Here is a 25,146-nt window from a genome sequence, read left to right on the forward strand (position 1 = left end):
TGTCACCTGGGCCTCCCAAGCTGTTGAGTTACGGGCATGAGCCACCGCGCCCGGCAGGATGGACCATTTGCAAATGGCCCTCTTAGTGCTTTAGGACTGTCTTGGGTTGTGTGTGGCTGTGTGCTTAGTCCTGTGCTTTGTGTTTTAATTTGGGCTCTCCCAGAACCAATTTTGAGATGAAGATTCAGGACTGTGGCTTATTTAGGAAGGGCAAGGAACCGATGCGGGTCTATGTGGGGTGCGACACAGCCAGTAAAGTATGCTGAGACCAGTTATGCTCACCCCCAAACCAGGGCTAAATACCCTTCAGAACGATCCGGGGCCAGCTGGGCTGAGGAACTGGGGTATGTCCCCACCAGCACTTCACAGCTCTTGGCTGCAGATCCCTGGATGGCAGCACTTCTGGTGCTGTCCAGCCTGCGCTGTGACCAGGGCAGCTATGACTTGGCAGTTCCCCAGCGAGAACCTCGGCGTAGATCTGCGGTTCTCTCTGTGTGTCTCCTCCACAAATCTTCTGAGACCAGGAGATCAATGGTGTTGTCTCCATTTACTGAGGGAGGTGGTGAGGTGGAGGGACAGGGAATCCCCAAGGGTATTCAACTTGTAAGTTGCACAGCTGAGTTCCTTCCTCCATGGTCATTTCTTCAGCCCCGCTTCATGCTGAGAGGTGGAGAGGCTGAGGTCTTAGCATCTGGCTCCTGTTACGGAGGGAAGCTCACTGTCTACAGAGAGACGGATGTGTGGCCTCCTGGAGTGAGTGCCCTTGGGTGGGTACAGCTGGCCAACCTCAGATGGGCAGAACCTTTAGAGATTTTCATCCTCACAACATGCCTCCAGGGTACAGGAGTCTGGCCCCATCTGACCAGATCTCCCCTGTCCACATGGTTGTTTTGAATCTCCCTAAACCAAGCTAGATGCTCGGGATTTCTAGGTGATTCTAATGCTAATCTTTGATGACTGGAGATCTCTTCCCACACAACTCACTGGTGGATTGTAATGAAAGCAAGTCTGAATTCTGCCATCCGTCCAAGAAGTTATTAGCAAACAGACACAGAAGCTGTCGCAATCTGTAACCTGTTCAGTGGGTCTCGTAAAGTCCCCGTTCTGTCTTTTTCGGTGTTCCTATGGCATCGGGTTAAGAAGGTTTATTTAAGGCAGAACTGGTAATATTCTCACAGCTAAACTCAACTCACCTTTTCGTCAAAATCAGATGAACAGGAATCTTCCAGATCGGTGACTGGTCGAAGACTGATTTAAATTGAGCCAAGGCACTAGAGCAACTGGGCTCAGAATCCCAGTGGTTGAGAAGTGTTTGCCTGCATATAATCCTCTCTCTAGTGAAGTAAGTGAGACAGAGTGTGGGGGTTAGAGTCAAACAGAGGAGCTTTACATTCTGGCATCATCCTCTTCCGACTGTGATGCTTCGCCTGTCAACCAGGGACCTTCTCTGATAGCACGCCTGTGAAGTTTAAACCACGTGATATATGAAAGGTGTTCATGACACTGTTGGATACGTGATGGTGACCCTTCACCCATAACCAGCTCTTAATGATCATTAGAAACAAGATGTGATCATATCTGGATGGCTCACGCTGCTTACCAGCTAGCTCCTATGACTCGTGGGACAGTTTGCCCTACACTCTGGGTTCTCAGAACGATATCCTAGGCCTCCATATTGAGGGGAGATTGGCAGAAAGTGAGAGCTGAGGTCTTGCTGTGCTGCCTAAGCTTGTCGAACAAAAGAGACAACACTAACCATCAAGAAAGTGTGGGAAGTCCATGTCCTCCTGACTGGCATCCAGGAGAGTAGAGTTTGCAGGAAAGGAAAGTTTGATAATACTGGTGATACGTTCAATAATGGAGCTACCACCAAGCGGTTGCATATCAAATGGCGAGGATTCCAGAGATATTTTAAATCTTTTCCTTCCTTCCTTCCTTCCTTCCTTCCTTCCTTCCTTCTTTCCTTCCTTCCTTCCTTTCTTTCCTTCCTTCTTGCCTTTTGCTTTGAGTCAGGGTCTCACTCTGTCACCCAGGCTGGAGTGCTGTGGCATAATCACAGCTCACCACAGCCTTGACTTCCTGAGCTCAGGTGATCCTTCTACCTCAGCCTCCCAGGTAATTGGGACTACAGGCATGTGCCACTATGCTTGGCTATTTTTTTATTTTTGTAGAGGTGAGATCTTGCTTTGTTTCCTAAGCTTGTCTTGAACTCTTAGGCTCAAGCAACCCTCTCGCCTTAGCCTCTCAAAGTGCTGGGATTACCAGTATCAGCCACCGCACTCAGCACAGAGACAGTTTCTACATTATCCCCATCCTCATAATGACCATTCGCATTTACCCATGAGGCAAGAGTCTCAGGGAGTTAAGTGATGCCGAAAACTAACATAGCTCTGAGTCTCCCAGAGATTTGCTTTCTTCAAGCTGTTCTTCAGTTCCTTAAGTGATTCTCTTGAGTCATGAACTCAGAACTCCTCAGCAAAATAGTTCCTTTGGTACCCGGAGTATGACACCTGATCTGACCAGCTGTTTTTGTTTTGGTCCAGGGCACTGGAACAAAGGTCCAAAAAAAAAAAAAACTCTTGGGCTATACCTTGTATGGGGAACAGAATCTTTCTGACTGGGGCAGGGGAGTGGAACCATTGTGGTAATGATGGGTACCTGGTGAGCGCTACACTCACGCTCATGGAGACAAACATCTTTCTTTGCAGGTCTGATGCCTCAGGAAGGAACTCAAGACAGCTTGACCAGCTTCCAACAGGTTTATCTCTGGAAAGGTAGGCCCCACGGTGGGAGGCGGGGGGGTCCATAGGACGCTGATTACGTGAGATTGTTTGGCACCATTTCTCATTCTTGGGCACGCTGCTCTCGTAGAGAAGTGTGGAGAGGTTTCATTTCCAAGTGCATGTGTGCTCTCTATGGAACAAGAGGGCCCCGCGCATCAGATAAGATACCAAAGTCTACTAAGAAAATGAACAGTGTAGTGTGGAAAGCCAAGAAAGGAGGGGGAAGGAAGCAGCAGCTTCCTGTGAGATACAGTTCACAACCCACAAACGGCCCTTGTCATCGGGAGAGGAATTCTGTGCCCCTGCAAGCTGTCAGACATACTTGTCCAAGGGGACTCAGTCCCAGGGGCCTCTCTAGCCGGGGCTCAGGGCTCTAGGGTAGAACTCCAGGCAGGTGGGGCCCTGGACTCCTGTTTAGAGAGAAGGCCATCATAGGTGCACAGGACAGGGTGGGACAAGGTGGGGAGACCTGGGGACAGTGTACACTTGGTACTTCCTTTCTGCTTGTCTGTTCTCCTTCAAGTTTACTGGACATTGACTGAGCGCCTACACAGACCCAGGGACAGAGAAGGTCACTTAGGAGACAGACAAGTGAGGCACAGTCCTGACCCCTGAGGGGTCTGGACCTCAAGTGGGAGCAGACTAGGCAGTGGCCCATTACACGTCCTGCCCATGCGTGCTGGGGGAGAGACACGAGACAGGTCCCCAGCCCCCTACTGCCTCCCCGTCCTCCAAAGTTCCTTCTCTGATCGTTAGCAGGGATTGGTGATCTGCCTTTACGCCGACAAAGTAAAAGCAGGAAAGGGCAATGACTTGGAGTGACGGGTGTGAATTCTGGTTCCGTCACTCCCCACTCATGTGACCTGGAGCACATGGACCAGTCCTTCCAAGTCCGGATTCTCTGTGGGTAGCCGGAGATAAAGATGGCACTGATCTCAGGGAGTTGTGTGAGCAGTGATGCACCTCTCAAAGTGCTTCCAATGGTGCCCTCTGCCTAATAAATGCGAATTAATGTCAGTAGGGGTGGTGATGATGAAGAGGAGGGGAAGGAGGAAGGAGGAAGAGGAGGAAGGAGAAAGGAGGGGAAGGAGATAAAGAAAAGGAAGGTGCTCACCGTCATTTTCATCATCAATGATGGGACAAGATGGTGTCCTTTTCTCACTTAGTCACGCCTAGAAAGTAGCTCCAGAGAGGGGTGGCATTTTGTTCATTCTTCAGTCAGTGAAAAATGAGACTTGGAAAGGCAAAGCGGAATGCCCATGGGATGCCCCATCAAGGAGTCCCAAGGTGAGGTCCAGACACTGAGGGTGTGTCCCAAGTCCAGTGCTTCCCAGTTATCAGGAACATCTGGCATTAGCTGGTGGGAGAGGAAGCATGGAGTTCTCCCAAGGACATTTGTCTCAGTACAGGGAGGTGCCCCAGGGATCGTCACTCAGGAACGTGCCTGATACCTGCTCACCACACCCTCACTCTGCTGTCATGGAAGACCCTTTCCTGACTTGAGCATTTGGTTAATTTTCTAAAATTCCAACTCCTGTACTGACCATCTGAGTGGTCTGGAATAAATTATTTCCCTCTCTGAGTCTCTGTTGTCTCAAGAGAAGAATGGAAATCTTATTCCCTATCTGCACCCATATTTTTGAACATATGAGAGGGACCCAGAAAATCCCGGAATTTATTTATAAAAATGTATGTATTTATTCTTACATGTTTAAACGTCATTTACCTTCACAGTTCTCTCTGTTTCACGCGATACACTTTGAGATGCTTTTTCCACTGCTCAAAAGACTTTTTGAACTCACCCACTTTGATGCCTTTGAGTACTTTTACCATTTTTTAAATTCACCTTTTTCATATCAGCAAAATATTTTGCTTGAAGGACTTTTTTCATCCAGGGAAACAAGAAAAAGTCACTTGGGGGAGAGATCAGGTGCATAGGGAGGTTGAGACATGGGAATCATGATATTTTGGTTCAAAAACTGCTGAACACTCAGCATGGTGTGAGTATGTGTGCTGTCATGGCGGAAGAACCAGTCACCTATTTGCCACAGCTTGGGACTTTTCTTCCATAAGGCAGCCTTTCACAAAATGCTCGCTGGTACACTGATGCTGATGGGTTTTTTGGGGGTCCCCCTTGTATTTTGCTAACTCTAAAGGACTTTGCATATGTTAATGTCGACATCACAGAGAATAACAGTTCTGTTTCTGAGAGGAGGCATGATGCTCCATAAAAACCAGATTGCACACCTAGGGTGTGTTTCTGAGTGTGTCTTGGCCCTTGGCTGTGGCCACAAGGGTGTCCTACATTGTGGTGCAACTCCTCCTCTTAGCATTGCAACACCTCTCCTATTTTCCCTCCTAGACTCGGACATGGGTTCTCGGCCTGAGTCTGCGGGATGTGAAAGGATCACAGCGCCAAGGCCAGCCACTCCAGCAGAAACAGGTACCAACCCCGAGCCCGATTGGACACTTGGGTATCTGACGGTGGAGACAAGATGGGCTTCCAAGGGCCTAATCCATGAAGGGACTCATTGCCAGGGCTCTATTCTACGGCCTCTGACACCCTCTTGGCTTCCAACCCAGTTATCCATCTCATAAATGTGGGCAGCTCCTCAGATGGGCAACCAGCCTGGAAAGTAAGGCAAGACCATTGCAAATTGACCACTGTTGCTGGAAACAAGAACAACCATAATCACAAAACCAGAAGAAAAACCTATTAAAGAGCACGGCTCACCTCACTGTGGTCAGTGGCTTCACTGGGTCAGTCCTGAGGAGTGCAAGCATGATATAAATGTTCCGAAACTGTCTCATGAATGAGATGTCCACGAGAACCTTCTGAGAGTCATGCTGTGCAGTGGAAGCTCCGAGTCCCAACAGTAACAGGAACAGTGCATCCATCATGTTGGAGGCTTCTCGACTTTCGGAGGCTACCGTTATTACTGAGATGGAAATAGAACTGAGAGAGAGACAGAGAGACACACACAGAGAGAAAGAGAGAGACAGAGAGGCAGAGAGAGAGAGAGACAGACAGAGGGAGAGATAGACAGAGAGAGATAGGCAGAGAGAAAGAGAGACAGAAGGAGAGAAAGAGACAGACAGATAGGCAGAGAGAGGGAGAGACAGACAGAGACAAGAGAGAGACAGAGAAAGACAGAGAGAGACAGAGACAGATCAGTCACTCCATATGGACCTAGAAAGGATTAACAGACATCCACTTGTGGTCTGCAGTGTGTGTGTGTGTGTGTGTGTGTGTGTGTGTGTGTGTGTGTGTGTGTGTGTGTGATTATGCACCTGCACGCATGCACTGTAGGAATAGGAGGAGGAGGAAGAGGAAAGAGAAGAAGCAGATCTGCTGGCATGGGAGATGGCACAGTACAATGGCAAAAATGTCACATTACAAAGCAGAGAGACTAGAACTTGAGACACCTTCCCGCCACTGACCACATGCCACCACAGGCCTGGAGTAGTGTGCCTTCATGATAGGCACCTTGGATTCTGTGTAGAGTACAGGACCTTGTCTGCCTCTCATGCCACAAATGGCAAACACTTGGCACATTGCCTGGTGCTTACCAGGTGTGCCTTGCACTCCTGCCCTGCCTGCCTGGTTGGGCATTTGCCTTTGTGACGCTGAATCTCAGCAGCGCCTTTCAGGGGTGACCACACAGCCCATGTTGATGTAATTGAGAGCAAGTCTAAGGCACTTGAGAACATTCCACCAAGTCCATCATTACACACTATTCTAGGCCTGTGTTTCATGGGTCCCACAGGAAGTACCCCTTTCTTAATAGAGGGAGTGTGGCCCCACAAGAGACCTTGGGGGGATTCAGGGTGGACAGACACAACTCAGTTTCCCTTTCTCAGTTGATTGCATCTGGGCTTAAGGAGCTAAGTGCCAGCAGAGGGGACTCTGTGGAGTCAGGCTGGAGATGTCTCCCATGATCGACTACTGGAGCAGGGGGTGTCTCTTCCTGCTCGTCCACTGAGTCTAGGAACTTATGCCCCAGCTCATGCATTCAGGCCAGGGGAATCTACCATGTCCATTCACTGTGCGCCATCCTCAGGCTGTGCTGCCCAGTGCCCATGAGAATGGCCTCTGACTCGAAGCACAGTGAAGAATCCTCCCATTTCAGCCTCCAGATATTTCTATCAGAATGAACGTCCCTGTGTAACCCCTAACCATAACTCTTAACCCCTAACCCTAACCCTAACCACTACTCTAACTCTATCCCTAAACCTAACCCTCACCCTCACCCTCACCCTAACCCCTAGCCCTAACCTCTAACCCTAACCCTAACCCTAACCCTATCCCTAACTAAAGTTTCACAAGCACCTGGCAAGGCTGGAGGCTTGGTGTGACGGAGACCCCGGAGACCATGCTGCCGTCCCAGCTGGCCAACGATGGCTTCTCACTAGTCTGTGGATGTCCAAGGCCACAGCACATATGCCCAAAAATGTTGGGTAATGAATGAATACTGCAGCCACTCATTTTATACCTGATGTACTTGCCATGTTAGAAAAAAGTCCGGGGCAGATGCTGGGGAGGGGGTGGCAAAATGATTGGGGATGGGAGTCTCTGCCAGTGGGGGGCAGCAGGGGAAGGGGGATGCCAGACAGCCTGTGAGAGTCAGGAAGGGCTTCTCGGAGGAACCTGGATATGCCCGACACTCCTGGGGACACCTGGGAAGGTGTTCCAGGTAAGGAGAGGCCCTGTGTAGCAGCTTGGAAGGCAAGAGCGCTTGAAGGGGCTTCAGGTGTGCCTCAGTCCTGTGCCTTGTTTTTTCTCCCATCATTGGCTCTCTTGAGAGGTGATCCATGTTCACCCTGAGTCCCGCCTTGTGCCAGGCATGGTTCAGCCAAGAGACAGGATGGGACCCAGCCACTATATAATCACGTGGGATGCGAGTTGGGGTGGCAGCGTGGCATCTGGGGTCTCCGCCAGCACCAGACTTCTGGCCTTGTTAGTGAAGAGGCTGTGTCGTGAAGCCACTTCGTGGAGCAGGAGACGTGGGCTGCTAGGCATGTGCCTGAGTCCATGGCAAAGGGGGTGTACGTGGGATGCGGGGCCCTTATTTCAAAGCCCCGGATGAGTGAATATGCAGACATGCCCAGCTCCTCACCCTGACCTGCTTCATGCCCCCGTGTAAGTCTATCTGGAAGGATAGAGTCCTCAAGGGGGGGCAAAGCAATGGATAACTTCTTCCCAGGGACACAGGGTATCAGAGCAGGTGGGGACAGAGCTGATCATTTTTTTTCCCCTTTTTTGTTTCCTTTTTTTAAAAAAATTAAGGCCGGACTCGATGGCTCAGCCTGTAATCCCAGCCCTTTGGGAGACCGAGGCAAGTGGATTGACTGAGCCCGCAGGTTCGAGACCTGCCTGGGCAACTTGGCAAGATCTCGTCTCTACAGTAAATAAAAAATTAGCCAGGCATGGTAGCGCACGCCTGTAGCTCCAGCTACTTAACAGGCTGAGGTGGAAGGGTCGCCAGAGCCCAGCAGGTCGACATCGGGGTGGCTGTGAGCATGCCACTGCACTCCAGTCTGGGCAATGGAGTGAGACTCCAACTCAAAAAAAAAAAAAAAAAGAAAAGAAAAGTTGAATAGCTCTAGTATTCAAAAGTTGAATACAAGTGCTTTTTGGTTACATGGCTGCTTTATATAGTGATGAAGAAGTCTGGGCTTTAAGTGTCTCCACTGCCCCTACCTTGCACGTTGTACCTGACAGGCGATTTTCATCCCCCTCTTCTTTCCCCCTTTTAAGTCCCAGTGTCCATCATGCCATTATCTATGCCTTTGCAGACCCATAACTAAGCTCCCACTTATAAATGCGAATATGTGGTATTTGGTTTTCCATTCCTGTGTTACATAGGATGATGGTCTCCAGCGCCATCCAAGTCCCTGCAAAAGGCATCGTTTCATTCTTTTTATGGCTGAATAGTATTCCACGTATACAACTCCATAATTTTTAGGACCTCCTGGGTGTATATATATATATATATATATATATATATATATATATATATAGAGAGAGAGAGAGAGAGAGAGAGAGAGAGAGAGAGAGGAGAGAGACCTGCATACATCACACATTTTCATCATCTACTAAAGCTGACCTTTGAGACACAAACAGCACTCGTGGGGTAGGGAAGGATTATGGAGCAATTGCACAGGGCTGATAGGCTAGGGTGATGAGGGCCTGTGCACCGCCTGAGGGGAAACTGAGACAAGCGGAGATGAGGTTCAAGGTGCTGCTAGAACTCAGACTGTGAAAAGGGCTTGACTTCTCTTCTGCAGGGAGAGGGAATCCCAGGAAGAGCCTTGAGCTGAAGTCACGGTATATGCGGACACAAGGAAACACTCAGAGAATGAGGGTGGATTCCGGGTGTGGGTTGAACGGAGCTGGAAGCTGTCTTTATAGACAAAGACTGCCATTTGGGAGAGAGGTCAGACTTCCACATGGACATCGGAAGACAGAAGGAGGGTCAGCAGTTATAAGTAACAAAGAGGCTGGTGCAGTGGTTCATGCCTATAATTCCAGTGCTTTGGGAGGTTGAGGCAGGAAGTTCCCTTGAGGCCAGGAGTTTGAGCATCAGCCTGGACAACACAGCAAGATCCCGTCTCTAGCAAAAAATCAAAAACAAAAACCAGGAGTGCTGGTATGCCTATTGTTCTAGCTACTCAGGAGACTGAAGCAGAAGGATCATTTGAGCCCAGGAATTTGAGGTTACAGTGAACTCTGATTGTACCACCATACTCCATCCAGCCTGAGTGACAAAGTGAGACCCTGTCTCTAAAAAACAAAAACAAAAAAGTTACAAAGAGACAGATTTGACTCTCCAACTTCCTGACAATGGAATGGGCTGCCATGGTCAACACAGAGATGTCATGCAGGACTATAGGGACATTAGTCTGAAATCTCAAGGGTTAAAAGTCCTGTATTGGGTGACATGGTGACCCAAGTGACTTCTCAGCTTACTTCCAAACCAAGATTCTAAGATTTTGCAACTCCATAATTTTTAGGACTTCCCAGGGCCTATGGAACCATTCCTGCCTGACCAGACTCCCAACTTTCCTGACTTCAGTCCTGCCCTGGCCTCACACAACCTGAACATGTCTCTGTCTCCATCTCTTACTCTGTCTCTGTGTCTGGTTTTCTTTCATGTGTCTCTCATATTCATTGCAGAGATAAAGATGAAAGAATTTGACGCTTTTCTTATTTTTCAGGTTTGGCAACAGAACTGTTCTTCCCTGTGGACCTTGACCAGGTCATCATCAATGAAAACCGATCTCTGCCCAGCCAGCAGCACTGGCTTTTCAAACACCTGTTTTCAGCCCAGCAGGCAAACCTTTGGTGCCTTTCCCGTAAGTATCCTTAGCTCTCATCTTTCTTCTTCCAGACCCTGCGGTCAGGCGTTGCAGACCCGGTTTAACAACTCCTAAAAGACGGTTGAGATCAACCTCAGTGGCAGAATTCGGGTATTACTGCACTCTTAGTACCATGGGTCATATGGAAGAAAGGACATAACCCATACCTTCAAGAAGTTTACAGTGTATTTTGTCCCCACTCTGCTCCAAGAATCTATTATTCATTCACCTGCCCATCTATCCATCCATTTATCCATCCATCCATCCATCCGTCCGTCCATCCATTCATCCGTCCATCCATCCATCCATGTATCCATCTGTTCATCCATCCATCGATCCATCCATCCATCGATCCATCCATCCATCAATCCATCCATCCATCGATCCATCCATCCATCCATGCATCCATTTATCCACCCATCCTTCCATACATACATACATCCTTCTCCATATCCATCCATCCGTCCAGCAGTTATTGGGTGTACATCATGTTCCAGGTCTGTGTTTGACTTTGGGGGTTAAAACAACAGTAACAACAACAACCACAACAAAATGAATCAACTCTGTCTCTTGCCCTTGAGGCGGCTTAAGTATACCAGCAGCAAAGATGGACACAGGCATAGGACAGGCGGATCATTCACAAAGTTCCCAGCTTTTACAACCCTGTGATCTCTGGCCTGCAGAGCCTGACTGCCTCTGAGATGGTCATGGGTAGATCAATGGAATTCTCTCCTTTCGCCCCCTGTATTGCTGAGTTTGAGGCTTACCCTCTCGCCACTTTGACTCTGCCTTTATTCAGGGCCCCATGTCCCCCTCTCCAGCAAGCAGAACCCCAGAGATTTGGCTCAGGCCTTCCAGACTGGAGGGTCATGACTGTCTTGGACCTCTGCCCTAACTAGGAGGGATCCCTACCATGCATCTCCCCTGGAGGATCCCATAGGCTGATCCCCCTGCAGGCCCCCCAAGTACTAAAACCTACCTGCCCTCTTGCTTGTAGGTTGTGTGCAGGAGCCCTCCTTCTGTCAGCTTGCAGAGGTAACAGAGACAGCACCCTTGGCCTTCACCTGTGCCCTCTACCCAGAGGCCCAGGTGTGTGACAGCATCATGGAGTCCAGTGCCCAAGGCTGCACACTGATCCTGCCCCACAAACCAAAGAGCCTGTTCCGGAAAAAAGGTAAGTGCTTGGGGAATTTGCAAAAGCTAGACTTTGGATGGGTGCTAGCTCTGGGGGTTTAGACATATCCAGATTAATTTCTTTTTCTTTCAAAAGTAAAGTTATCCACGCTCCTTGTAGACATGTGAAGCCACTCAGAAATGCATCAAGTCAACTCTAGAGAATAATTTTCACTCCCAAGACAATATCTAACTGATATGTGTTGGTGTGTGTCAGTTAGAATTCTACTTGGCTGTTTTGTTTCGTTTTGTTTTTTTAGCAGCAGTGACTTTAACTACTTTAGAAGTTGATCTTTCTCTCCAAGCACATGAATGATGCCTTTTTTGGAGTTGTTTCCACCCTGTACAGTCTCTGTTTCCTTCCAGATATTGCCACCCTTCATTTATGTAAACTGTTTTATCTCTTTTGCTGGAGGACTTTTTCAGATGTCTGGTGACCCTTATTTTTCCACAAGCTGACTGGGCAACTGCAAGTGTATGGTGGGAGCTTGTTGACTTTAGATTTCTCTGTAGTGTAAGTTGGTTAGGCCACCCTTTGGTTGATCTTCGTTTCAATAGTTCTAGGTCCTCTCTCCAAAGAAATCTCTCAATACCTGGCCTGGAGGCATGAGCTTGGCTGCTAGTGGCTTGGGGACCAAATAAAGTCGGAAGGTGGAGTCTCAACATTCACCAACAAACTTGAAAAATTCTTCCACTTCCATGTGGTGCTCATGCCATTAACTTCATCTCTTGTACCCGAGAAAGCTTATCCTCTGTCCTCTCCAGAGCATGAAGCTTATGTCTCATTCCACAGTGGGGAAGGGGCAGCTGTCAACTGTGTTGTGCAGAGGAGTATCTCTGGAGACCCCATTCCTTCGTAAAGTAGCTTTTCAGCCCATCCTTCTGTTGTGGCCACCTCCATCCTCAGTGCTGCCAATACCTAAACCTTGCGGGATTTCAGAAGGCATAATGAGTTGGTTCTTCCCACAGAAAAGTTGAGTCAGCTTTCTTGGGTCCATGAAGTCCATTTGTATTTCTCTATGTGCTTTCCAGCTTCCAAGTCAAGAGTCAACACATGAATTTAATACACCATCTCTAATTGGAGGCGCTCGGTCTGTTTTTCATTCCTTTGTCCTCATATTTTTGGGGATATGTTGAATCTCTAAAGAATATAATTTCTTCCCCTGTGCAGTTGTACTGCAAGATAAAGTGAAGAACTTCTACACTCGCCTGCCATTCCAGAAACTGACGGGGATTTCCATTCGAAACAAAGTGCCCATGTCTGAAAAATCCATTTCCAGTGGGTAAGCTACTTCTGCCCTGTCCCCAATATATATCATTAAGACTCTTCTACTTCCATAAAGACGGGGAAGTAGTAACTGTCATAAGCAGAAGCAGCAAAGACAAAAAACAGAGCAAAATAAACAAAAAAACACATAAAACCCAAAGTTAAGGGGAAAAAGCTAATAAGGTGGTAACCATTTCTTTAAAATTTGGCTGGCCGGGTGCTGTGGCTCACACCTGTAAACCCAGCACTTTGGGAAACCAAAGCTATAGGATTGTCAGAGCCCATGGGTTTGAGACCGACCTGGGCAACTTGGTGAGACCTCATCTCTACAAGAAATCAAAAAATTAGCCTGGAAATGTGGTGCACACCTGTAGTTCCAGCTACTTGAAAGGTAGAGGCTGCAGTGACTGTGAGCAGCGTGCCACTGCACTCCAGCCTGGTCGACAGAGTGAGATTCTGACTCAAAAAAAAAAAAAGCTTGGTTAAAGTAACTTACTGATATTAAACAAAATTTAACCTGGAACCTCCAGTTGGTCACTGGAAAAGAGACACTCTGCTCTATAGCTCATTAATAAGAGTTATCAAATATGACAATCTACCCGATCCTGAAAGCTTCACATTGCTGGATTCAGAATCTGTAGAGTATGTAGAACTTTTAACATCATCATAGCTTATAAAGTGCTTTTTGTTTATTTTATTACTTATTTTAAACATTTTTTTTTCCATGTACTTGCTTGGTTGTTATTTAGCTATTTTCCTTACAGGCGATGTGTCTCTCGGCATGGCCCAAAGAACGCGCCTATCAGAAGCACCAAGGGCGCTTTTTATAAACCATATTTCTGGGTCCTATTCTGGGCCTGCCCAAATCAGCATTTCTTGGGGTGGGTTCCAGAATCAGAACTTTAAGGAAGCCCCACCCCCTCACACCCCTGGTGATTATTTTGTACTTTAAAATTCAGAGCCACTCATCCGTGAAAGGTTGATCTCTGAAGTGCTGTGGAGATACCAAACAGAATGTGTTTTGAAAACAGAGGGAGGAGGATGACAGGCTAGTTTGTCTTGAGGTCTGGCTGGCCACTGCCTTGCTAATGGGAGGGGTTTAAGGAAAGGAGGGTTGGGGCCAGGGTCAGCTGGACCATGGAGCTGGGATGGGAATTAGGAAAGCAGAACTTATGCATCCGGACTCGGGGAAGTGTCTAGGCTGGAGGTTAGCAATGAGCTTCCAAGAAAGGGAACAGGAAGAGGTAGGTGGGCAGGTGTTCAGGACTCAGGGCACGGGAAGGACTGGGAAGGGGCTCACAGACATCAGGGTGCAGATGTAGCCATCACTGGAGAGGCTGTCCCGTGGAGGGAAGCTTCACTCCTGGGATGTGACTTGGGTTCAGGGAAGGATAGCAGTGAGAACAAGGCAGGGTCTTCACCCCGAGAAGAGGGTGAGGAAGCTCTCAGGACTTAGGAATGAGTGACACATGGTCAGGCCAGGGAATACTTAGACTTGAACCCAGGAGCACTGGTTTGGAGCCATTAAGTCCCTCCTGCCATGACCGGTCCCAGAAGCTGAGGGTGGGCCCTAGTAGCTGCATGGAGTAGATGAGAGACAGATACTGGGTGAGCCTAGATGGGCTGACCCAGAATAGAGAAATGTGTTCGTAGAGTGTGATTCATCTGTGCTGTGCAGTGAGTGAGAGAGGAAGCCAAGGGGCCATAAACTCAGCTCCTGCCCTTTCAACGGGCCCCTGGTTGGGTCACCCTGACTGTACATAAAATCTCCCCTTTCTAAAAACACTTTCCTGACTGTTTCTTCCTTTTCTCAGAGACCAAAGCTGAGACTTTCTGCTTCCCTGAAAGGATTGTGGGAGCCCATCCGGGATCCCAGGTTGGCTTGGCTTGGAGCCTGGAACAGCACAGGCTGAGAATATAGGCGGGATGGGTACATGTGTGGATGAACAAAGATGGAAGACAGCATTTCTGAGAAGACTAGGGCTTTGTTTTCAGAAAAACCCTCGAAGCTGGGAATTCTCTCAAGCACATTGGCCCAAGCACTCCCAGTTTAGGTAGTCGTAAAGAAAGCTGCCTTCCAAGAGCAAGAATGACTAAACTTCAGTCCCCCAGTACGTCCCGGGCCACCAGGGAAAGCCTTCAGGCTGGTTCTTCATCCTTTTCCCCCAGGTTCTTCGAATGTGAACGTCTGTGTGATGTGGACCCGTGCTGCACTGGCTTCGGTTTTCTAAACGTTTCCCAACTAAAAGGTAACAGTGATAACAATTCCCTCTATAGTTCCCTCTACAATTCACTTTATAGTTCAGGAAGCACATTCATATCAGCCTAAGTGAACCAACTCAGGAACAGAAAACCAAACACCGCATATTCTCACTTAGAAGTGGGAGCGGAACTAAGGGTCTGCAAAGGCATGGAGAATGGTATCATGGACACTGGAGACTCAGAGGGGGAGAGAGAAGGGATGAAATGTCACCTATCAGGTACGATGGGCATGGGTAGGGGAGGGGGGCTACACGTAAAGCCCAACCTTCTCAGCCCCTGTACAATGCATTCACGCCACCAAAAACTATTTGTACCCCTAAGGCGACTGAAATCGAAAGAACACACAAATAAATACTGTAAAAACGAACAAAAACAAAATAAAGGAAAACAAATTCACGTCTATGATCTCATCTAATCCTCAGCTTCTTCTCCAGTGGGCAGTCAGGAGTAAGCCTCGTTCACAGATAAGGCAACGGGCATTTGGAGAGGATGGTGGCGAAGGAATGTGACATCTGGGATGTGGCTCCCGGTTGAGTGACCATCAACTTACACATGCCATTCTACCTGTCTGAACTTCTTTCCTTCCACACTTCACTTAGCTGTCTACCGTGGGCTTTCGGGACCTGCATTAGGCAGCTCGGTGAACTTTGGATCCATCCATATGCTCTGAATTGAAAATCTGGTTCATTTCCTGACTAGTGGACACATCACTTAATCTCTCCAAGTCTCAGTATCCTCATCTGTATGAGGGTGGACCCCAAAACGACCAGAATTTATTTATGAAAAATTGTGCATTTATACTTACACGTTTCAACTTCAGTCACCTTGGAAGCACTCCCCGTTGGATGTGATACATCTATTGAGATGCTTTTTCCACTGCTCAAAACCATTTTTGAGCTTGTCATGCCTTTGAGTGTTTCTGCCCTTGTTTGTTTCACCTTTTCCACATTGGCAAAATGTTTTCCTCTGAAGATTTTTTTCATCAGGGGAAGGGAAAAAAAGTCACTAGGGGAGAGATCAGGTGAATAGGGAGGGTGGGGAGTGGGGGTCATGCTGTTTTTGATAAAAGGAAACTACTGAACTCAGCGTAGTGTGGACAGGTGCTCTTGCTAATCACCCATCATGAAATGTGCAAATGCGTTGAAAGACTAAAAAAAAAAAATCAGCTAGGCGTGGTGGCTCAAGCCTATAACGCCAGCACTTTGGGAGACCAAGGCAAGAAGATTGCCTGAGCCCGCAGGTTTGAGACCAGCCGGGAAAACATGGTGAGACCTTATCTCTACAATAAATAAAAAAATTAGCTGAGCATGGTAGCGTACATCTGTAGTTCCCACTACTTGGAAGCCTGAGGCGGAAGGATCGCCGGAGCCCAACAGATTGAGGGTGCAGTGGCCGGGAGCATGCCACTGAATCCAGCCTGGGCACCGGAGTGAGACTCCTACTCAAAAAGAAAGAAAGAAAGAAAAAAATCACTGAAGCTGAATGCAACCTCTCACAGCCATGCTAGCTGGTACACTGATACACATGGATTTCTAGAATACTTCCCTAGCAGGAAAGTCTGTACAACACAAGGCCCACCCTTTCAAAGACAATACCAGTTTTTTGGAGGTCCCCCTTATACAGATGTTATCTTCCTCATAGGGTTGTCCAAGGACCAAGCAACATGATGCAGGTAGCAGCCTTAGCACATCCTGGGCATGTGATAGTGCTTGATACATATTAACTGCCTCTCTGTGCTCTTGTGTCAGAGGCTTCTGAAGTTCAGGTAACAGGTTTTGTAGCAGTGGCTAAAATCCTCCCTGAAATACAGAAGCTCACCCCAAATGTCTGCTGAACAGTGGTTCTGTAGACTTTCTCTCATTCAGTTAGAATCTTCCATCGTGTTGATTTTTCCGGTCCTGGCTGTTTTTGTTCCAGGAGGGAAGGTGACGTGCCTCACTCTGAATAGCTTGGGACTTCAGACGTGCAGTGAGGAGAACAAAGGAGCCTGGCATATTTTGGACTGTGGCTCTCCAGACATCGAAGTCCGAACCTATCCCTTTGGATGGTACCAGAAGCCCAGTAAGTAACCTGCCCAGAACAGCTATATGGGTCTCATTAGCTGATTATTTTCCAGTCGTGCATTAGGATGGTGTCTGTGAATTGAGACGTAGATTAGTTAGGATTCATTGGGTGCAAGCAATAGAAATGGACTCTGTTTAACGTAAGCAGACAAGGAATTTATTGCAAGTCTGCTCATTGACTCAGAGGAGAGATGACCAACCAGGTCTAAGGAACAATGGAAATGGACCAACTCCACAGAGGTATTTAGTAAGAACAAATGGACGATTGTCCCATGTGCTTTTGTCATCATGGCTCTGTTCCATAGGGTTTGGTTGTTACATTCAAGCCTTTAAATTCAAGAGAGACAGTTTAACCTCACTTGGGCTATGAGTCTACCCACTGCCTGAGCGGGGGGACAGCTTGACGGTCCCAACAAGACTATATGCACCAGGGCAGAGGATACTTCTCAAAGCATAGTGAAGATAGAGTTGCCAGACAGGTAAAATCAATACATGTGGACTCTGCCAGGTTTCCTTGGTTTTCTCACCCTGTCAATCAATCAGGTCAATGGTAGCACATGGCAGTCTCGGGGAGGGAAAGGGGGACACCCAATGTCTCTTTGGCAACACACAGAGTTAGGATTTCAGGACCAAGACAGCATTGGCCCTGTCTTGGAAGCCATATGTGCTGATAATATTAGGACACATTAGGACACATTTTAGGAGCTCAATTTGAAACTGATAGAGGGATAAATGAATGACCTTCACTCCGTGGTGGAGAAGCTACCAAAGAGGCAGCATTAGTGTCTTCCCAACTCCATCATCTATCTTGGGTTTGTCCTGAGGAAAGTCTCACTTTTATATCCTGAGTGTTTCTGGCGTGGGTAGAATTGAAGAGTGGTGGTCAGTTGCATGAAGTCAGACATTCTCGTCCTGCGTCCCAGAAGCAAATTCGCAAAAACGTCTCAGATTCAAACCCCGTCTGTCTTAGAAGGAGTCAAATGGAGAGGCTTAGCTGAGTTTTAGTATTCCCAAGCTCTCCCACTAGTGGCTTCTTCCTTAGTTGCATAATAAAAAAATGCGGAATTGGCTGGGCTTGGTGGTTTAGCCTGTAATCCCAGCGCTTTGGGAGGCCGAGGTAAGTGGATTGCCTGAGCCCATGGGTTCGAGACCCACCTGGGCAACTTGGCGAGAGCTCGTCTCTACAATAAAAAATAAAAAATAGCCGGGTGTGGTAGCACATGCCTGTAATTCCAGCTACTTGGAAGGCGGAGGCGGAAGGATCGCCAGAGCCCAGCAGGTTGAGGCTGCAGTTGCCGGGAGCAGCTACTGCACTCCGGTCTGAGTGACAGAGTGAGACTCCAATTAAAAAAAAATGCAGAATTGGTACTAGCCCTTGCCTGGCACTTGCTCTAGAAATTAGAGTCATGGATTGTCTGATCTGGAAGGAGTCTTAGAGATCCATAACTTTGATCACCAAATTCTTTACATGACCCAACATGATGGTTTGTCCAAAGTAGGCGGAGCGAGGACAACTGACATTCTTTGTGGGCCTACTGTGTGTCAGACACAAGATAGCTCTACATGGGTTATGTCACTTAGTATTCGTGATACCACTAAGGAGTGGGTATTATTTCCTCTATTTTAAGAAGAGCAGAGTGTAGCCTAGAAAACTGAAGTTTCTTGATTCAAACCACATAGCTAGTAAAAAGCAGATTCAGCTTGCAAGCCCAGATCTGTTGACTCCAAACATGTATTCTACCCCTTTATGGTGTTCTCTCCTGGTGGGTCTTCTGTAACCCATAAGAGATTGGATAAGGAAATACCTAAACACCTTGTCTGATTGTTTTTTCCCCCCAACTCAGTTGACTAACAAGCAATTGACTCATTAACTGGGGAGAAAAAAGACAAACTACCAAACCAAACCAGTTGGTGGTTTGGCCTCTTGTTCCAGAACTATATCCAGCCTGAAAGGTTCAGGTGGGACTACAGGGTAGAATCTGGCCCCGGCCCTTGTCTGTGAGCCTACCAATCCCCTGTGTATGCTTTGACTTCATGGCAGATGGTTTTTGGAGTTAATTATTACCAGGCTGAATGGAATCTTTTTGCTAATGTCTACTTTCAACATCCTGTGATTTGATCTGAATTCACTCTATTGGCTTTTTATTTTATTTTAACATCTTGAATTATTTTAGGAAAAACATCATGGTTGTATAATGAAATAGCCTCAAAGGGTTTTTATTTAGGAAGGAATGTTCCATATATATATATCAGTCTCCCTTCTTTAACTCCTAGGGGAGGTGAGAGAATTCTGCCCAGGACTTTGACCCTGAAGGAGGCCCAAAGGCATCTCTGGGTATCTGGGAGTGTCAGAACTGAATGCTCACCTCCCAATGCCTCCTTGCCTAGTCTCTCCTCTCACCGCCTCACCTCACCAACATCTAAAAAAATGCCATTTTCCATCTTCATATTACTCATGGAAGAATTGGGTAAAAAGAGGCTTAAGGCATAATTCATTTGTTCAGAAGTATAACAGGAATCAGACTAGAGTGTTACAATATCTTGACAGGAGTTGGCAAGAAAAAGAACCCAAGGTACTCATTGTCCCAACTCATTGCGTCTGTTCTGTTTCTTTTCGTCTGACTGCACAGACCTTTGACTTTTTCCAACCTATAATCTGTAGGATAAATCTGGGGACTCAGGAGTTTTGACCAGAAATGACATGGCAGGGAATTAAAAATTCACAGAGGGGCTCATTCAACAAACATTGACTGAGTATCAACTTATCAAGGGGCCCTCCGCTGCTATAAATCTAGCCTCTGTTTATTTGGGCTTTTGCTATATTCCTGACTTGAAGACAAACACCTTGTAAGCATTATCTCATTTAATCCTCACACCCATGTCAGGTGAGAAAATAGATGTTCAGGCAGGTTAGATCTTTTATCCAAGGTCACTCAGCAGCTAAATTACAGAGTTAGTATTTGGATCCAGGTCTTTCTGACTCTAAATTGCTGTATTATATGGCTCAGTGTAAGACATGATTCCTGACCCCCCAGGCACTCACATTCTAAAGAGGATTTACAGACTATAAATACATAGACCATTCTGGTGCTGGATCTCTCATATTTTAAGAAGTTCTGAAGATTTACTGAGTGTCTATTTTGGGCCATGCACTGTACTAGGCACAGGGAAAAAATGAGATTAACAAGATATAGTTATTTTCCTTAGATGCTCACAGCCTCATGAGAAAGGCACAAGCAAATATGATAAAATTTAGCAGAAAAGACTAAGTATTAGAATGGTTTCATCAATAAAGTGTCAAGGGAACACAGGAGAAAAAAATAATTCTGCTAGGGTGGTGTCTTAGTCTGTTTTGTGCTACTTTATCAGAATACTACTGTATGGGCAATTTATAACAAATGGAAATGTATTGGCTCGCGGTCCTGGAGGCTGGGAAATCCAATGTCAAGGTGCCGGCATCTGGCACGGGTCTTCTTGCTCATTGTTTTACGGAGAAATGTGGAAGGGCAAAGAGAGAGAAAGGGGGCTGAACTCACACTTTTAGAGTGGTATTAATTTCTCCCATGGTGTAATCCTCTCGTAAAGGTTCCACCTGTTAATACTGTTACAATGGCAATTAAATTTCAACATGTGTTTTGGAGGGGACCAACAATGAAACCACATAGAGGAAGCATGGATGTCTGTTGCTGCAAGTCTCCTGAGCCTCCTTTCAGCCTCTAGGCCCTGCTTCTGCAGTCTCCTGTCCCTGCTGACTCAGAGCTGCCCAAGCAAGTGCTCTTTCATTTACACTGGACGCTGCTGGCTTTCAGTGTTGGGGGACATGGGGAGAGAAAGAAGAGGTGCTACAACAATATCACTTCTTCATTCTTCCATCCGTGAGCCCCAAATAGAAGACACCTCGGGAGGCACATGGCTGATGGGCATTCTGGTGTGAGTGACCCTGTGTTTCCCATTTCAGAGTAGGAGGAGGGCTGGCTGTCACAGGGCAATGATGACATGGTACGACATGACTCTCCAGCAGGGCGAGACTAGGTCCTTTCCCCTTAGTGGTCTCTCTCAGAAGTGGGTGGTGGGGTAAGTCTTATCTCTTCCTAAGACCTAGGCAGAGAAAAAGAATTTTCCTTAAGGAGATTTTTTTTTTTAAGCAGGGTCTCACTCTGTCATCCAGGCTGGAGTGCAGAGGCAGGGTCACAGCTCACTGAAGCCTCAACAAGAGATTGGTTTAATAAATTAGACTCCTCGCCTAGTTGGGTCGTGTTGACCCATACAAGACCATCTTTTGATTTCTGATATATTTTGAGCCAAAACATACATACCAGCTAACTTCTGAACATTTAAATGGTTTTAGATTCTATTTTCCCTAGTTGATAAAACCATGCCAGATTACTGTTGGAAAATCTCATTGCTGAAGCTGACATTGTCATTGTTTTTTCTAATTCTTATCTCTGTGTTAGACAATCGCACACATGATGGTAGAAATAGAGCCTCACAGGATGGGTAGAATCCTCTCCTTCACTTCAGTCAGTGCTGGCTCAGGAGACATACATTTTCACAAAGGAATTCCAATGAAGAATCTCAATCATGGCCTTTGGCCTTGCTTCAAACTCAGGGTTTCGTCACTGAGTGCAGTAACAATGTCTACTCTGGGCAATTACCATGAGCCCATTAACACTAGGTCCCCTGTTTCTGAGAAATTACTAGTAGGAAAGATCAGGAACTGAGATTTATTAAGTTCTGACTGTGTACCAAACACTTTGGAGGTATGGGGGAGGGGCGTTGGGGCGGTGTGGGCAGTTGAGAGAGCAGAAGTCCCTGGCCATGACTGACAGTCTAAGGAGGCAGAGACAAAAGAAAAGGAACCTTTCTTAAGCACCTACTGGATGCCAGACACAACTCTAAAGGGGTCTCTCTGTGTTGACCGACTCATACCCCCTGGGAGGCAGATGCTTGTCCTCTCCTCATCCCAAGAGATAATCATTCTCTCTGTGATCAGAGACTCACACAGCAATGTGGCTTGTTACTGTGGTGGGATTCTCAGGGGTGTGTGGCAGGGATTTCCTCAGAGCATGAAAGGGAACAGGAAATTCTATTCTATCAAAGTGACTTGGGGAAAGCTGCCTTGATAAAGCATGGGGTGGGTTGGGGGGAGCAGTGGCCACTGCCCAGCTGTTGCAGTCATACTGGGGCTGCATGGCCAGCCTGGGACCCACGTGGTGTTCAAGGATGAGTCCAAGGGCACGATGGTTATGGCACTCTGGAACATGGGGGTGTGAACAGCCCTGGAACTCTGAGTGGTGTTTCAGCTCCCAGCTCTTGCTTGGAGAATTCCCTTCCTGGTCAGGAAAGGTTACAACTCTCTTGTCTGGATGAATCCCAGATGAATCCCAGGTTCTTGTCTCATGACCGAGAAGACTGAGGGTTGAAGATGCCGAAAGGGCGGGCAAGTCAAAGTTCATTCAGGAAGCAAGTGTTAACAGCTCTCACAGTGAGGGGTGGAGTCCAAGAGGGGGCCCAAGTGGATCCCCCCAAGGAGGTTGCCGCTCCCCAGCCCAAGAGGGTTACACCAAGGCCAAAGAGGCCACTGAGGCCACGCTGGGGGATTACATAGTACTCAGGCATGCCGATTGATTGGTAGTAGGGACTGAAAATACACAGACCTAATTGGTGAGTAGTAAGGACTAAAAAGGTGGCAGGCCAATGAGGAAAATGTGCTCCAAAATGAGAGAAAGTGAGGGAATGCGTGTGGCTCTTGTCTGGATCCTGCAGCTTGTAGCTTCTTCCCCAGGTAAAATGGAGTCCTACCGGAGACCGCGCTAACCTGTCTGTCTAACTGATTAAGGGTAGGCTTGTGTGCCCCTGCCCTCCAGACCTCACAGCCTCAGAGGAGAGACCTGCACCCTGGCAACCACAGGGTAACTCTCCTACAGGCCGTGCTCACAGAACAAAAGACAGAAATGAGTCTCCCAGCCCAAGGAGGGGAAAGGACCAGACCCAGAGCAGAGGTGCACCATGAGGGAAGCCCACAGGGAGCAGAAGTTTCTTAGCACAGAAGGGCAGAGGCTTGGGCTAAGCACGTGTGAATGCAAATGATGCTGTCTGCAGCCCCCTCCTGGCAGCCTCTAGGGGACAAGGTGGAAGTGCAGGGAGATGAGGGGTTGCTCTGTCATCAGGCAGTGTCCCAGGACCCAGGGCTTCCTGGAAGGGGTGGTCTCTGGGGCACTGGCCCCCTCTGTCCTTTGAGGATGACTAAGGCTGCCCATCTTATGCACAGCTGTGTCCTGTAGCAAGCGGGGCAGGGTTGGTTTCTTGACAAAGTCAATGGGACTTCTAAAAGAGGCAGGTGACGCCTCACACTTCCTGCTTCTGCTCAACAAATGCATTCGGACCGTGATGCAATGCTAGACACAGGAACAGAAACTGGAAAGGAAATAGCGAGCTCTTCTCATCACGCTTCTCTGCAGCCCACATAGAAACTCCCGCCGGTCGGCTGCTGGTGACTGTATGTCTATTTCTCATCATTGCTCACATCAAATCAACGGCTTCTCCCTCTTACTTGAGCATAGAGTCCGCTCCAGGTCCCAGGCTAGCGTTTGGCATGCAATATCTCATTTAACTCCCGAACAATCTGCTGAATTAGGGGCTATTGCTAACGCCATTCGGCGGTGTGCTGGCAAATATTTTACAGCTGACGCAAGTGGAGGTAAGAACTACTCTTTACTCACAACACTTCTGATACCAAATGTGGTCCCCCCCCCCATTCATATCAACCAGTTTTTCAGCTCTCTTGGTTCAATTCCATTCTTACACCAGCTGCCTATAGTTAAAGTCAGACTCCACAGGTGAAGGGCTCAGTACCACAAATCTGCCCCCAATTTCAGATGCCAGTCACAAGTCCCAGGCCTCCTAAATTTCTGACCAACCAGCTGCACGTTGAGGGTTCCCATGACCTCCTCCTTGGGTTTAATAATTGGCTCAAATGACTTACTTACTATTAAAGTTGTATTAGAAAGAACTGAACTCAGGAATAGCCAATGAAAGATGAGTAAGCAAGGGGACAAGGGGACGGGATGGGGTGGCATTTCCAAGCCCTCCCCAGGTGCACCACCCTCCCAGCACCTGTGTTCACCAACGCAAAAGCTTTGCAAACCTGGTGGGGTTTTTTCTTTTTTCTTTTTTTCTAAGTCAGGGTCTCAATCTGTCACCCAGGCTGGAGTGCAGGGACACAGTCACGACTCATCTCAACCTTGACCTCCTGGGCTCTGGCAATCTTCCCACCTCAGCCTCCTGAGTATCTGGGACTACAGGCATATGTCACCACAGCTAGCTAATTTTTTTTTTAATTTTTGTAGAGGTGAGGTCTCACTATGTTGCCCAGGCTGGTCCTGAACTCCTGGTATCAAGTGATCCTCCCACCTTGAGCTCCTAAAGGGTTGGAATTACAGGCGTGAGATACTACGCCCTGCCCAACCCTGGTTGTTTAGAGAATTTATGGGAATTCCATTACTTATGCATAATTGTCTAAGCCTTTGCCTATCGTGGAATAATCTCAATTTCCAGCCCTTCTCTCCTCCCTGGAGGTAGGGATTGGGAGTGGAAATTCCAACCCTCCACTCAGCCTTGGTCTTTGACAACTAGTCCCTCTGCTCTGAGGCTGCCCAGAGGTCCCCATCTCATTAACATACAAATAGATGCTTTTATCATGCCAGAGGTCCCAAGGGACTTAGAAGCTCTTGTGTCAGAGGCCAGGGATGAAGACAAAATATTATAACAAAAGATGCTTCTGTGATCCTTATCATTCAGGAAATGACACTGGTTTTAGGAGCTCTGTGTCAGAAACTGGGATAAAGACCAATTATGTATTTCTTATGATATTATGTATCCATATTACAAAAAACATTTGCCATTTGCCATGGTGTAAATATTCCCATCATGGTGGCCTATTTCAAGCTGCCAACCTGCTGCTTAGGAAGGTACATGCGTTACTGCCGTTCAAGCCTATGAGAGTTGGCTCAGCACACCTTTGCACGGGTCTCAGAAGGGTTAGAATTCACGTGTTTAACAAGTGTAAGGTAACTGAGCAACTGCCCCAAGGTTACACAGGCAGGTTCTCAGTAGGAGGGTCCCTGGGGGAGTTTCGTTTTTTAATATTATTATAAAGATGTGGGGTACATTTCAGGGTTAGGTATATAAACATTGATCATGCAGGTACCCTTGTTGATGAGGTATGCCCCTCCCTCTC

The 25,146-nt window shown here is 47.5% G+C and overlaps 1 protein-coding gene across 1 annotated transcript in view; it reads left to right on the forward strand.

The window, feature by feature from the left end:
• Positions 1 to 25,146, forward strand: part of TG (thyroglobulin) — a 279,837-nt gene that overhangs the window by 90,684 nt on the left and 164,007 nt on the right. Inside the window, exons 28-34 of the mRNA XM_008061957.1 lie at positions 2,709 to 2,774; positions 5,146 to 5,226; positions 10,002 to 10,139; positions 11,140 to 11,316; positions 12,487 to 12,598; positions 14,752 to 14,831; positions 16,762 to 16,905. Of these exons, the coding sequence (XP_008060148.1) occupies positions 2,709 to 2,774; positions 5,146 to 5,226; positions 10,002 to 10,139; positions 11,140 to 11,316; positions 12,487 to 12,598; positions 14,752 to 14,831; positions 16,762 to 16,905 (798 nt within the window). The remainder of the gene's footprint in view (positions 1 to 2,708; positions 2,775 to 5,145; positions 5,227 to 10,001; positions 10,140 to 11,139; positions 11,317 to 12,486; positions 12,599 to 14,751; positions 14,832 to 16,761; positions 16,906 to 25,146) is intronic.

This window comes from Carlito syrichta, unplaced genomic scaffold (assembly GCF_000164805.1).
Source record: "Carlito syrichta isolate Samal-C Ts95f unplaced genomic scaffold, Tarsius_syrichta-2.0.1 Scaffold305643, whole genome shotgun sequence".
Lineage (NCBI taxonomy): Eukaryota > Metazoa > Chordata > Mammalia > Primates > Tarsiidae > Carlito > Carlito syrichta.